Source organism: Leuresthes tenuis, unplaced genomic scaffold, assembly GCF_036924035.1.
Source record: "Leuresthes tenuis unplaced genomic scaffold, fLeuTen1.0.hap1 SCAF_3, whole genome shotgun sequence".
Lineage (NCBI taxonomy): Eukaryota > Metazoa > Chordata > Actinopteri > Atheriniformes > Atherinopsidae > Leuresthes > Leuresthes tenuis.
The window spans coordinates 39,237,261-39,252,783 of NW_027325357.1; the positions used below are offsets into that span (position 1 = coordinate 39,237,261).

The window sequence follows — 15,523 nt, forward strand, 5'->3', positions numbered from 1 at the left end:
AAGTCAATAAAAACAATGCCTTATAATGTGAGTTTAAAAGCCTGGCATGTATATGGCAACTGCAACACATTTGTTACAAATACATGTGAAGGTATCTAAGAAAAAAAATCCTTTAATTTTACTGAAACTAGTTGTGTTGGAAACTTTAGAGTTGTTATTATTGATATTGATCCACAAAAACATTTTTTAAATTGTCATTACACTTCTACACTACATTTACACCTCTGACAGAGTTCATTATTTAGTCTATTTTAAATGTTTCTCTGTTAAAACAGAATCATAGTGCAGCAAGACACAGTGAGCAGCGCCTACAGTATCAAGGGCTTTGTTTGGGTTGCGGCTCCACAACATGACGGTGCTACCCCATAATGCATTGCACTGTTACGTCGCTTGCACCTTTACTGCGCTGCTGGCTAGTTACAAACTGTCTTGACAATAGCCTCTCATTGATCCAGGTGTATAAACCAGGCCACCCCAGAGATGACACAAGGTTAGTAGGCATGAAACAAGACTAAGAATTTATAAATGTCTTCCCATGACTTTGTAAGGGTGACAGAGGTTAGTGCACAGCTTACAGCACAACTTTTTTAATGAGAATGCAAGAGTGAATTTACAGTATCAAGCACAGTAACTACATGACTCCAAAGAACTCTCCAACGAGCATCCATACTCATGCTAATCTTCAGCAAGAAAGAGAAGATTTACAGAAGCACTTACCCTGCTTTTGAAGCAGGGAAATTTACAGTTAAATGAAAGAAAAATTAACACAAGCCTCTTGTAGAAGAGGAAAGTTCTGGAGGTCAAATACTGTCTGATATGGTGAGACAGAGCCCTTAGAGGCAGAGGTGGAGCACTGGAACAAATGGGGATGCAAAAAATGAGTAGGCGTGTGGAGTTTGATGGGATGAATGGCCTGTGTTGGCTTGTTAGGCTCAAAGTAATATTTTCAAAAGGTGGTACAAGACAAAAGTAATGACTAAGTGATGGAAGGGAAGAACAGAGGCAGAAATGCTGATATACCTTTCTGATGTAAGAATCTTCATGGTCAAGGTAACCATCATCAAGGCCCAGGTTGCGCAGCCAAGCGGTGCTGTCAAAAGGCAAGGGGGGGATGGAGGGAGGAAAGGTGGGGGAGGACTCCAATAGGTAATATGACTTGGGGAGGGGAGGCCTTGGAGGAACACTTTCCTAGATCCCATAAGGGAGAGGGTGTGAGAAAGGAGGTAGAGAAGGGACAGGAGGAGGAGAGTCCCGCACATCAGGAGAATAACAAGCCAGGTAAAGTGCAGAGCAGAAAGAACTCATAGAAATGATTTATGAAAGGGCTCCTGTTTCCAAGAATCTCATGGTGCTTTAACAGTGAATTCATAAAGCCAGAGAGTATACAAAATGTTCTCTGAGAAGGCCAGAACCTTTCATCCATCACTTCTTCTGCCATTATGGGAGTATCATCTTTATCAAAAGATTTCTGTCATCTAATGAGCAGAGCAAACCCACAGTCCACAGCAGGTATCATAACAAATGGGGAAGAAAATTGGTGTTCAGGAATTTCCAAATAAAATGTCAACAATCCGAGCCATATGGTGTCCCTGTTTTCACGAGACTACTGATTATAGTCTTCAAATAATTGATGCCAGCTAGGAGTCGACTTATCTTTAAAATGGGTTTGCATGAGCACTGCCTGAATGACTACTGGCTGAGTTAGGCTGTGTTACAATATGGATCTGTGGATCGATGCCAGGCTGCCCCTGACTGTCAGAGAAGGTTAGTGGCCCAGCAGCTGCCTCTGTGAGACAAAATGACTGAGGAGCTAGCTGCTCATCACGTTGGTTCTCATGGCCAGCACGTCTGCAACAAGAGGCCGAGAGTGTGTAGAGATCTGACAAAATGTCAGTCCAACAGGAGTTCTGAAGCAGAAGGATCTGGGATTCAGGAGCAGAGAATTTTCTGTGGCCATCCTGGTACTCTGCTGAGTGGTGCTGTGGATGGAAATATTTTCCAAATCCAAACTTCCAGACTTCTTTGCTGCAACCATTTGAGGTTAACCAACTGAGCCCCTGATTATCAGAGTAGGTTTGGACTGAGTCTGAAGAGTGCTTGGTATGCTTGGTGTTCTGGTGTGATACATTGAGAAAACGGATCTGGTCCCCTGCTCTGCCTTTGTCAGGGTTTAGATGCTGATAAAGGTTTGGGCTCTTTCTGCAACAGATGCTTTTGTTTATTTCCTCTACTACAGGGTATAAGCTACCTAAGGACTCCCTGAGGTTCTGAAGAGTGAGGATGGGCAGAGGAAAGCTGTGTTCGTCAGTCCCACAAGCCTAAAAAATAGAACTGATATCTTCTGCATGTGAGGTTAGGTCAGGCTCCCAGTAGGTTTTGCGTCTACTCTCAGGCTTAGAATCACATTTAAAAAAAAGTACAAGATGTGATCTTGGATGAGGCCAGAAGCTTGAACTTCTACACACTTCTGGGTTGACACTAGCTTCTGAACATGGGCTAGGATCTGGACTGGGGATAACCCCCGGCTGGGTGTGTCCGGTGCTTACCTCTGGGCCCAGCTGTTTGGTGGGGGAGGCTTGGCAGCCTGGCACTGGGGAGAAGGGGCTAAGTGGGCTGGTTAGGCTTACTGAGCTCAGGGGACTGGCTGGACTATTGGTGCTAAAGGAACCAGATGCACCGCTGGCAACTGTGAGAGGAAGAAAGAAAAGTGGTGAGACAGCCACAGGGTGTGAGAGCACACAAAACACATCAAACAGGCTTTTTACCTCTGTGCTTAGCTGTATCAGTGCCTCTGGAGGAGTTACTCTTGTGAAGTCCCTCCAAGACATCCTGGACTCTCCAAAACTCTTTCTGGATATGTCTACGAACTAGTTCACTCTGAAAAGAGATTACGACAAAGCAAGAAGAAGAAGGGTGACCTGCTTTCTATCAGAAGAAATAAAACCGATGAAAGAGAGCTCTTTATGAATCATGTGAGAAAGGAAAAAACTGCAGACAGGTGATAGACTGAATAAAATTGACATTTTGTGGACTAAATCATTCTCTAAGTTTAAATTAAAACAAAAGTTTCAGTTTCATGAAAATAGAAAGTAACATGTCCAGTCCATGGCCGAGGTGCCTGTGGTTCATTTATTAGTTATTGTGCATTCACTCTGTCATAAACTATTATCATTATTATTATATTTGATTATCATCATATATCATAGTAACACTAAGTATTATTATCATAAATGACATAGATTATGCATGGTCACAACATTGTCGTAGATAATGTGAGGCAGTAAAGAGTAGAAAGGGAAGTAAATTCAGAGGATAAGTGAAGAAAAAGAACTACTGAAAGGTTTCAGGGGGATTTCAAACAGGGAATACATCCAGAGAAGCCTTTCAAGTGAAAAAATACTGATGGAAAGCACCCCGGTTCTGCTGCTGAGGCTGAGGGTTTGCTCATTTTTTCACAGAAGAACATTTCACATGTTGATATTATTGTGAAATGGAGAACTGATTTTCTTGTTTCTTTTGGTCCCTCCTTTAAATAGTTGGTATTGTATCAAAGAGGATCAAATGTGTGGCTGTTTGCATATGTCAACAGTTCCCATGACATGTTCACATGACTGCATGAGATGCCTTCATCTCATTATACCACGAGGCTCATCACCCGAGTCTGTGTTCATTCCCTTTGTTACCAGAACATTTTCAATAGCAGGAGCATCATTCAGATGCAGCTATCACCTGAACAGAGAAAATTATATTTTGATGTGTTACCTGTCCTCCAGCATTCAGTTGTTCCCACAGATCTCCATGGATTGCATTGGCCTCGTCCTCTAAAGCATCAAACTCCATACGAATGGTGGTTAAAGCCTGACAGAGGAAGAAATAAATGCACTCCATCATGAATGGTTTAGTCAGATTAAAAATGAACTGCATAAACAAGAAGCAAAGTGTCAGCTTCTGTCCTCACTGTACAGCACTGATGGAGTTTTCCCACATGTTATGATGTTCCAGATTCACTTTAAATTGATTCAGTTCTTTTTTTAGCCTGCGCACAATATTCCACAATGCCAAAGCAGTGACAGCTTGTTTGTTTTGTCTTTAAAACAACTGTAGAGAAGTTTGTCAATCTTAAAACTTCGGGAGAGACCTTCGGAAGTTCACTGACTTTTGTTCTGCACTCTCCCGGGCCTGAAACTGTCCTGGAGCACCTGGAGGCATCAGGCAGATACAGGCAGTTCACAACTTTGGTCTCCAGCCCCTCATCGGTTTACTGACATTTTTGTTGGCTTTTGATGGCGTTCATCATAAAATGCCCCATTTATGTGGGGAACCAGACCCCTCAACTCCACAGCCATCCGTGAACCTCAACATACTTATAAAACTGGTCCACCTGAGTGTACTTGGTAAATGGACTTGTACTTGTATAGCGCTTTTCTAGTCTAACTGACCACTCAAAGCGCTTCATTACATGCCGCATTCACCCCACTCACACACACTCATACAGCACGTCTTAAGATACACATAACTATGTGCTTTCTAATCATTCATACACACATTCATACCCCCAATGATACACTGGGGGGGCAACGTGGGGTTCAGTGTCTTGCCCAAGGACACTTCGACATGTAGCCGGGGAAGCCAGAGTCGAACCACCGACCTTCCGATTGGTGGGCGACTGCTCTTCCTCCTGAGCTACAGCCGAATTCATTAGACATAATAAAGAAGCCACACAGCTGCTTTCATAAAGGTCACACAACGGGCTGAGGATTCGTCCACAGACCCAATAGTCAGCACTGCCATTAATCTGAGCAAGGATACAAGTAGCTGCCTCCATAGTAGAAGAATAGAAGGCATCTGCAAACAAAAGACTTCCCAGTTATGGCTCCCAGCCAAGCTGAGACATGTGGGATGAGTGGCTTGTCTGACCTACAACCTTTTTGTTTGACAATGGACATACGAAGGAGATACAAATTCCATCGGAAAGATGGGAGAGCGTTACAGGCAAACATGGTGATGGCAGCATCATGCTGGGACACCACAAGTGTTTTCTTTCCACTGGCACCATGAGTTTATTCAGCAGTAATTGTGGGCATTTGCTTGAATTTAGCTTTAGGGCTTTAAATTAGTGGGGCTGCAATGTGCACAGATAAGCACTGTCTTACACTGGAGGCCTGGGAGAGCTCCCCTCTGATGTTAATGAGCTGGTTCTGCTGAGTTTCCTTCCGGAACTGCAGCTTCTCTATGATTACAGGCTGGTTACGGTAAAGCTCCATCTCCTGATGAGTTGCCACCAGTTCTTCCTCTAGGCTGTCCTGGGAACAGTCAGAGCAAGAAAGACATGTGACATGGTGCAGTTGTTTAACACTTCATTATGGTTTCATTCTGTTGGGAAATAACACCTGATCTTTCCAAACAAAGTTACATCCCAATCCAAAAACAGCTGGAACACTGTATATAAAAACAGGACTCCTTTCACAACAGAACATAGAGAACAAATCAAATGTTCCTATTTCTGAGTTTATGAGCAGAGCTGCTGATCTGAACTCTATCAGCTCTGCACTAAATTAAGTGACTTTCAGAACTTCAGTTCTCTGAGTAGGTGTGCAACCTAAAACCTCCACAGTGCTGTGCTGGCTCTCTACAGGATGTGTGTTACTACAGAGAGTGGCTTCATTACCTACCCTAACCCTAAGCTACAGTTCCTAACAACCACAGTATGAAGTGGTTAACATTCAACCCACCCAGCATAAACCTGATTCTCGGGGCCGGTGTGTTTCCAGATCTGCGGAGGTGCCACATTTCAATTCTGCCATCCAAGGAGGACACATGTCAGGCAATTAGCTGGGTGATGGTTCAAAGCTAATACATCTAGTGTCACGTCAGTTAGTTTTGTTATGTTAAGTTTCTGGTTAGTCTTTAGTTTTTGCCATGTTTTCCTTAGTTTCTCTTGCCCTGCCATCAGATTCACTCACTTCACCTGTGCTTTTCCCCTCAGCTGCACTCCATCACCAATCACCCTCCTCAGTATTTAGTTTCCAGGGGCCTCATGTACAAAGACTTGCATGGATTTCCTACAGAAACATGGCGTACGCTCAAACCAAAATGCCGTCCAACGTACAAAAATATCCGGATGTATCAATGTGTGGCCTTTAATGCTGTGGGGTCTGAGAAGCACACAAAAGCAGAAGTGAAAAAGAAGTGGTCCGATATTAAGGTGGATGTGAAGCGGAGACTGGCTGCCCACCGCTGAAGTGTAACATTTGCACACAGAGATGATCAGGGGCTTGTTAGAAAGATCTTAAGCTGTTGTTTAACCAGCAAAAAACAGCAAGTTACTAACTTTAACCACCAACGATGATGCCATGAAGACGGGACAGAAATTGGGGGGGCACATGCTCAATGCATGTCACGGGGAATAATATTAGGACAATTACACGAATAAAGTTACTCACCAAGAAGCCACCCATCACCCACAGTGCCAGCTTGTAGTCTGTTCCCAACAATGCTGTTACTGAATGTATGAATCGTGCGTTGAACCAGGCCACCCCCACAAAGCATTTGCGCATCACATACGATCTGTACATTGATGGACTGAAAATGTTTCCTGTTGATATACAAATTCATCATGTGATGGCCATTTATAGCACTGTGTGTGGTAGCTCCGAATACATTAGGAAAACCGGCTCTCGCTTCAAATTGTGCTTCAATGTTGGCCTGTTCATCTGCATTGTGGGAATTTGATATACCTGCTGAGATGCAGATAATTCCGTCCCACGAGGCTGGCATGGCTCGGCTCAGGGTCGACTGGCACATTCCCAATCGGTTGGCCAGCTCCCTCTGGAATGCCCCGGTTGCTGAAACCCCAGCGTGCACATCACCTGTGTCACAAGCAGCGCATGGCTCCTCGCTATGTTGTGCTCCAGCGCTGGCCGCAGCAAATCCTCTCAGTCTCTGAACACACGCTCTCTTCCAATTGCACCATTTACAATGTCTTCCAATACCGCCAAAGCAGCCATTGTTTTTAATGGTATGCACTGCAACACTTTGCGCATGCTTTTATATCCACTCGTAGGGGAGGGCGATATGACGATATTAAATCGTGAACGATTGCAACATGAAGAAGATCTGTAACAATCTGTCAAACTGCAGAGACCGTGGGATCATCTCGGGCACATTCTATAAATTGCAGTTCTATGCTGATGCGCGGACGCACCAGACGTATTACGTCGTCAACCTGACCGACCAATCACAGCGAATTATGGGCAGTGACGCACTTTCTTGGTCGCTAAAAAAAATTCCACCTCCATTATATGGAATTGGTTTGAATTTTCTGCAAATGATCAAGCGCAAGCAAATGTAATTTGCAAAGTTTGCACAGAAACGGTTCGCACGTAGGGTGGCAACACGACGAAACCTGTTCAATCACTTGAAGAGGAAGCATCCCAAACAGTATGCTGAGAGCCAAACAGCGAGGGGCCCGGCGGCACCGGCACCGCAGAGGAGGCAGCAGCTAGCTAAGACCAAAACAGACAACATTAACACAGGCATTTGACAAAGGCACTCCGTATGACAAAGTGATAGAAAGAGGTAACAGAAGCAGTTACCTTTTATCTTGCAAAAGATATGGTACCGTTCAAGACGGTATAAAAGGAGGGGTTCGAACGTCTGCTTCAAGTAGTTGACCCGCGGTACGAGCTGCCCAGCCGAAAATACTTCTGCAACACTGTCTGTTTTTCACTTTTCAAGATTGTGATAAAATCGAAATTGGGATTTTATTTTTTAAAAATCGTGATATGATTTTTTTGACATATCGCCCACCCCTATCCACTCGTGTAATTTCAGACACGTGTTATTTGTTCGTCAGTCTTAATTGTTCATGTGTCTCAAATGTGCAAATCACTCATTCTGAGGACAAATAGTGTCCTCAGACTTTATTTATTATAACAGTTTCCCAACATCACCTCTAAGTGTCGCCAAAGAATCAACAGCTGTAGAAAAGTGCGTACGCAGCCATGAAGTTGGTGTGAGGCACCGCACATTTCCACGGTCATTTCGCTCTTGATACATCTGATCGTTGACATGAAAAAGAGCGTACGCCACTTTTTTGTGTGTACGCACCCTTTGTACATGAGGCCCCAGGTCCTTCTCAGGCACTTTGCCAGATCCTCACTGTCACTGATCACATGTCAAGTCAGGTGTGTCCTTGTGTTTCTTCCACAGTCATAGTAAGGTTTTTGTTTTTTAGTCAAAGTTGTACCAGCTCAGCCGCACTTTTTGTTGGACTATTCTAATAAATCAAGTGTTTTTGTTGGAATATCTGATTCCGGGTCCTAACTTCACTACGCCATGCTCCAAAACCTAACGTGACATCTAGCCAGCCATTTTATAATGTCCAGTGTTAGGGTTTGCCTTATAAACACAATTCCACTGCATCATGGAACTGCTTTAAGAACATACCTTGTCCATTCTCAGCCTGTGGACGACAGCCTCGTGGTCTTTCAAAATTCGGCTCTGCTCACACAGTCGCCCCAGAAGTTTCTGCGTCACACACAACATCATGTGATAATGTATCCTGGTAACAACAGGGAGGAAGAGTAAAGGCAAGAGCACAGCAATGGAAGTGCATACAGCATAGGGCCAGGGGTATATGAACAGCAGGATCCATGTGAGGCACTGTTGCCGCCACAGACGTGCTGCTGAGGGCCAGGTCTAGGGGCTTCAGCCTTTTCAATTTGCTTGATTGGCTGCCTGTGTGACCATGACAATTACAGAAATACAATAGCAACTAACATAAGCCTTTCTGTGCTGCTGAGAAGCAGCCCAGAACTGCCACCATACTTCATGTAGCGATGCTGAGAGCTGTGGTACACAGGCCCTCTGCAAAGGTCCCGACACATCACATCCCAGAAACTAAACCAACATCTTCATCTCCAACAGACAACTGACACACTTCAAGGTGTGAAGCCAGCAGAATGTGGATGACCACACTTATGCATGTTTATTTGAATGAGACTTCAAAATATTAATAAAAACATTCGTACAGCATTACTTGACTTTGTACACAGAGCGGAGCAGCTTCAGTTTGTCCCAAACCTCCAGAATGGAGCTGAGGACAGCACAGTGCAGAGCTCAGCAACTACCCTCTCCACTGATCTGAGGGAGTCCTCTGCACAGACCAAATGGAGGAACTTTCCAGATGTACGCACATATTTTGTATCTGGAAGAATAAAGATGTGCTTGTAGTCTCTTACACTGGTTTCAATCTCATTGAGTTTCAGTGTAGGATGCAGTTCTCTGCTGTAGGCTTCATGGAAAGGAGGAACCTGTGAAAGAAAGATCCACATCAAACATCAGAGTGCAGACAGGAACATTCCCCTCTTAGCTCCTGCTCTTTATTCGGAAGTCAAACTGCTGCCAGTGGTGTGTGTTGGTTGGGTTTCCCCAGCAGTGTGTCATATCATTCTCAAAGGGTGACACTAGAATGATGCTGCACTCATGCATTCTGAAATGTGATAAATGTGATGAAAGATGCTGGGAGGACAATGATGAAGAGCAGCTTGTAGTCTGAATGCCTCTGCTATCATGTTTCCTGTCAAACACCACCGAGCTCCCAGTCTGAACCAGCTCTGCTGGAAGGTCCTGTGAATGCACTGTATCTTTACTGGAAGTAAGTTCTCTGTGACCACAGCACCTGAGTTACTGTAGTTGGTCATATTACTGTTGTTGTCGGCGCCGTCAGAAAGAAAGAAACAACGCGATGGAGAATGCGCAGTTGTGCATCGTCTGTGCCATAACCAGCTCATCACAGATGGAGAGGGACGCAGCTTCATCTCGCTCTGCGTTCGCCATCTTTCTGAATGCCTGAGTTTGTTGTTGTTGGTGGTGAAGACGTCAACAGGAAGTGTCTCTATTAGCGATAGCTGAAATGGGTACAGCGCCACCTATGGTACCGGGGTATGACATGATTTGTGCCAGTGATTCCATTCATTCACTGCCATATATCCAAGGATAATTACCCTCAGATAAGGAGCAGAACCCAACTGTAGCTATAATCCAGTTAATCTCATCATGTGGACCCACTGAGTGGGTCTTAGGTGGGAAATTTGGAGGGAAAATCATTATTTTGTGGAGCTGTGTTTTGTGACTACCTGCTGCTCTCTGTCAGATGTCAGAGGCTAAAAAGGCTGGAAACCTGGTGATGTGCTGTTTGTTCAAAGTTTGTTTGAGCTGCAAGCAGCGAAGGCCCTATTGTTCTTCTTTGTTTATTCTTTTTCTTTCTATGCTTCACACTTTTCGGTCGTTTCCCGTGCGCCAAAACTCACCAATTTTGCCAGGCACGTCAGGCCTGGTGGCCTTTACGTTTTTAGTGGAGTTGCTTCAAAATTACTCTGTAGCGCCCATTAGAAATGTACTAAATACCCGTGCCGTTGGGGTTAGATTTGCGTAGGCAGATGAAATTCGGTACACACCTTCGTCATGCCCAGCCACACAAAAAAGACTTCGGACGTCAGGGCGCTGGGTCCACAGGAAGTCGGCCATTTTGAACAAGCAAAGTGCCGTTTTGACTGTTTCCACATCTCGCATAGGATCAAACTCCTCCCACACATTTAATGGTAACGGTTTAAAACTTGGTCAGGTTACTCTTCAGTCATGGGGGATTAAAAGTTAGGAGAATCTTTTCCAAAGTCTGAAGGGTGTGTCCGTGGAAGACCCTCAAACCTTGACGACTCGCTACTGCTCGCCACAAAACACAAAGTAACTTTTGCATACATTGTCCAATCTTCACCGAACTTCATAGGCTTGCCCAGGACTCTGCCCTGAGTGCGTACATATGCGCATACTGACACTCACCTCTAGCGCCACCTCCTGGTGGTTGGAAACCATATTCTCATCACAAGGTCGTGAAACTTGGCACACACGTCCACGCTGATGACCTCTTACGTATCTAAAGAATATCGTGTCTGGCCGGAGCTCAATGGCTCAGTGGCGCCATGCGCGTCGGCCGGCGTCCAACACCCACGCCAATGTGCGCACGTGCTCGGGCCCGATCAACACTGCTTGCAGCTTTAATTCATTATTGAAATTCTCCACCCATCAGATAACTACATTTGTCAGCCGAATGCAGAAAGTACTAGATCCTTCTTTGAAATGTAGAGCAGAAGAAGTACAAGGTAAAAGCATGGAAATCTAAAAGTACCTGAAGCTACCCTGCAGCACTGTCCAGCATTCATGTGAGAATGCCTGCCCCTGTGACCTGACGACCGAACAATAATGCAACTGTGTCAGGAACAAGTTTGTTTAGATGGAAACATCATCAGGAAAGAGACAGGACAGGTGGAAAAGGAAAGGAAAGGAAGGGAAGGAGTGACACTGACAGGGAAACAGTGGGGGGGCCCCATGTGTCCTCCTACCTGCTGGTCAAGGTAGTCCAGGTTGCGCTGGAGCTGAAGGTCTAATAAGTCCTCCTGAGCCCAGCGGCAGCAACAAACATGGAAGTCACACAAACAGAACACCTTCACATGTTGGCAGCTGACAGCAGCAGCAGCTGCCAGTCACACTAAAACACACTCACTTCACCACTCAATAACTGTCTCCAGCCATACTCTTCCTCATTGTCTCCATCTCCTGTCCAGGTCACATTGTTCCAGGCTTCTCCTCAGAAGGGTGCTAGCTGCATTTCAGTTAATTTCCTCCCTCACATCGTAGCTCCCCCCCAGTCAGAAGGAAGCCGATGATGGAGAAGCTGTATGCGGCACACAGAATGTGCGGAGCAGCTGCTCCAACAGACTCTGACTGCTTCTAAACAGAATCAGGGATAGAACCGAATGGATGTCGGAGCTGCTGCTGGTACTGCCAGGAAGCTCAAACTTAGAACCTGGTCAGTGGTTCTGTGAAGAAGAAAAATCCTCCATGGGATTTCTGTATGTGCTGTGAGCCTGACACATGATCTGACAAGCATACTTTGAGTTACATGTGCACAGAGGGAAATGCTTGTGTCAGGTTAGTACAGCAGAGGAGAAAGTAGAAGATTGAGACATGGACAGGTGACAACAAAGAGCCAGAAGAACAGATGCACGAGTGAGTCCAGTTTCACATACGTCTTCTTCAACATGTACCACAGTACGTACCGTTTTCATGTGGATGGAAGGGGACACGGGGTAGCTGTGGTGGTATAATCCTTGACTTAAGGACCTCCTATCACCAGGGTACACGTACTAAGGAGACAAGGGAAGGTAATATGGAAAAAGGCACAAACAGAGGCAGGATGAATGGTTTCATTTTAGTGAAACAAAACGAGCACTTCTTCTTCTTCTTGCACTAGTTATCATTTCTATTCTGTTCTACAAATCAACAACAACAATATTACAAGAAATTCTGTTTAAAAATGGTCAGACTTTTAAGCTTGTCTGACCTTTGGTGAGCTAATGGATCTTCTGAGGCTGTATGTGAAGGGATCAGCATAGATCACGTCCTCCCTCATCCTGCCTGCAAATCGTTCAAAGTGGCTGGAAGGTGACCGAGCCGGAGAGTAGGGTCCCCCTGATGACAAGGACGGGGACCTGGGTACAGACCTGGAGCGAGGCTGGATGGACAAGCGTCTCATAGATGTTTCCATTCCACCATAGTGCTGCGGCCCCCAGGGGTCCCTGAGCAACTGCGGCCCATCCCTCAGTGAGCGCCGCTCCACACTCCAGTGTCGATCGTGACCCCCCACAGGAGACACAGAGCAGATGCTGTCCGGTCGTACCCCTGTTGGATACAGAGGGAACTCGTCCAAGTAGAGTGAGCCCCCAGAGTGCCTGTAGAAGTCTGCTGGGACCCCTCTGCTGAGGGGGTAGTAACGAGCAGGGCTGAGAGGACAGGAAATGAGCTGTGAGAGATGAGTTTCATGAATACAGCGTCTGAACTGTGTTAAAAAATATTATACACACAGTGCACCTAGTGCAACCCCCCACCCCCACCCTTTAGTATGGTGCAGCCCTCCTGGGAGCACTGATGACTGGAACAACCCACAGGAGACTCAGCTGGGTGTGAGTGGGAGAAGGAAAGCTGTTAAGAGGAGAATCAACAGCTGCCTCCTCCTCCATGACTCTGACACAGCTGGGAAATAAGCATCATGCAAAGCAGAGGGACGGCTCCATGGATCTACCTGTTGATGTCCTCCTGAGAGGTCATGCCCCGCCGCTGGTTGACCCACTGTTGCAGCTGGGCCATGGAGCTTTTTCTCTGGGCCACCCTCTCTGGTGTTGTCCTAGGCACAAATCCCCTCCTGAACACCACATTCTCCTGCTGATGTTTGGGCTCCTGGATGCAATCATGGCCACTGTAACTTCTGGAGGACTGAGCGTTGCTACTGCTGTTCAAGGTTTTGGTGGGGTTTGGGTGAACTTCACCCGCTTCTGGAGTTCCTCCTCGTCTTCTGTCGCTCTTTTGCGGCTCTTGATTAGACCGACTTGTGTAGGCTGGGCTCGTGTTGGAGCTTTCGACCCCATTCAGGTTAGGATGGGGGGACAGGCCGCTGCCAGCTCCGTTGTGGGTTGGTGCGAGGGGCTCCTGTTGTTTGTGTGGGCCAGGCGCCTCAGTCTCCATGGTGCGTTTGAGGTGATGTGTGGCGTCTGGGTTTGTTCTGTGAAGTCAGAAGGAAACAGAATGTTCAACAGGAAGTTCTGCTTTTACATGAGCAGAAAGGGAGTGAGATTCCTTTTAGAAACAGAACAGCAGGAAAATCATTTCACTTCAACAAGCTCACTTTGTGTTCTTGGATGTTTTTTGTCAACATATCAAATCAAATGATGTGCTGTGGCAGAGCTTCTCCTCTTTCCTGTTCATTCCAACAAGGAGTTGTAAACATCCCTTTCGGTGGACACAGGTCATGGATCAGAATCAAGACAACATGTACCTGCAGCTCGTGCTGTCCTACCACACGTCTGCTGCAACGCTGTGTTTAGGTATGAACACAGTTCTCTTGTCTTTTACTCACCTCCTACAACAAAACTAAATGGATGGAGTGCTCTGTCGGGATCCAAATATTGAACCGTTCCGTCCGCTATGCACGGGGCAATACACCTTTATGGACCGCAGGTTTTTGGTTTTGCAATTCATTTTGCGCTGATGCTTTACAGGCCACTGTGTGTGCCAAAGTTGCGAATGTTTACAGTGGGGGGAAAAAAGCTCAACGGGGTTTCTGTCCGTCTCCCTCCCCTGAGCACAGTGTCTGAAGTATAGCCTTCCTGCAGTACCAGAGTCCAACAGAGATGCAGCGGGAAAGTTACCTGCGTCATAGCCTGCCCTGCCAAGAAGAAGTGTGTCCTCCTCTGTGATTGTGTTTCCTGTGTTGATTCCGTGAGTTCAAATTGAGATCTGTCAGACGGACTAAACATAGAAAGTGATGGACATAAGAACTGTTTTCTCAGCAGTGGCGCAACGACCCACCAGCAATGCCAACGGCGTAACAGATGTTTCAGGTCTGTGAAATTTTAGACACCTAACCCTAACCCTGTGACAAGTTAGTGACTGATAAAGTTATAGTTTTTCCTTGATGGTTTGCATCTAGCATTAGCGACATGAAACTGAGTTTAGAGCAGAGTCTTATATTGAAGATATAAAAAATAATGCTGGAAAGAAAAGGAGTGGACAGTGAAGCAAAAGTGACTATTCAACACAAGAGAAGAAACTGAGTTTAGAAGAGAGAGAAGAACAGAGCAGTCTCTGTTCTTCTCTCTCTTCTAAAGACAGGTGCCAGCCAGCATCAAATGTAAGACAATAAAATGCACTTCTTGTTTGTTCATTTTTCAGTTCTGAAGTTTATGAGATGTCAATCAGGATTACATCCACTACAAGATCATTTAATTTGAAGATAATGATCAGTTTTAACACCTTTTTGTTTTATATTTTCTTTTTTCAGCGGATGCGACACACCTGTTTGTGGATCCTTCAGGACAACACCTTTGTCTAGATAAAGATGGTATGTATTTCCTGTATCAGCAATAAAAAACCAAAACCAAAAAAAAAGCCACAACTTTGCGCATACATCTTACCTCCCCCTGGGCTAAGCCTCGGATCTCCCATAATCCTACATCCACCCCTGGTTGTGCCTCCACCCACGCACCCCCTGTCAGTCACACTGTTGGAACTGGAGGAGGTTCAAAGTGCAGCTCACACACGGAAGTGGAAAAAAGAAAACAAAGAGGCGTGGCCAGCACTAGTGGAGGAGTTGAGAGCAGAGGTGGACTAGCCATCGGGAGCACCAGGACATTTCCCGGTGGCCTGGCCGCCAACACGGCCCGCTCGGAGATGGTCGGTGGGCCGTGTAGTGGAGGCTGGTCTCTGGTCTGGGCTAACAAAGTGTAACAGCGGAGTAATGTTCCGGTAGTTAGACTCAGTTACGTTGCAGCGCGCATTGTTTGTGTGCTGCCACTAATGGTGCGTTCAAGATGTAAACGAATGTCGGAATTTTGGAGCTCCGAGTCAGAATTTTAATTTGACCATTTGAAAGCTGTGTTTAGTAACTGTTAACTTGAATTCAGTACAC

At 45.7% G+C, this 15,523-nt stretch overlaps 1 protein-coding gene across 10 annotated transcripts in view; it reads right to left on the minus strand.

The window, feature by feature from the left end:
- The window catches only part of plekha6 (pleckstrin homology domain containing, family A member 6), a 67,262-nt gene that overhangs the window by 16,832 nt on the left and 34,907 nt on the right, over positions 1 to 15,523 (minus strand). For 7 of the 10 annotated variants that reach the window (XM_072383010.1, XM_072383003.1, XM_072383001.1 and 4 more), the window contains 11 exons: positions 13,142 to 13,618; positions 12,404 to 12,842; positions 12,120 to 12,206; positions 11,403 to 11,456; positions 9,243 to 9,314; positions 8,449 to 8,529; positions 5,154 to 5,303; positions 3,763 to 3,858; positions 2,766 to 2,877; positions 2,547 to 2,686; positions 1,021 to 1,188 (listed from right to left, as the gene is read on the minus strand). In XM_072383010.1, the coding sequence (XP_072239111.1) occupies positions 1,021 to 1,188; positions 2,547 to 2,686; positions 2,766 to 2,877; positions 3,763 to 3,858; positions 5,154 to 5,303; positions 8,449 to 8,529; positions 9,243 to 9,314; positions 11,403 to 11,456; positions 12,120 to 12,206; positions 12,404 to 12,842; positions 13,142 to 13,618 (1,876 nt within the window). The remainder of the gene's footprint in view (positions 1 to 1,020; positions 1,189 to 2,546; positions 2,687 to 2,765; positions 2,878 to 3,762; positions 3,859 to 5,153; positions 5,304 to 8,448; positions 8,530 to 9,242; positions 9,315 to 11,402; positions 11,457 to 12,119; positions 12,207 to 12,403; positions 12,843 to 13,141; positions 13,619 to 15,523) is intronic. The other 3 variants (XM_072383002.1, XM_072383004.1, XM_072383005.1) reach the window with 3 other exon arrangements.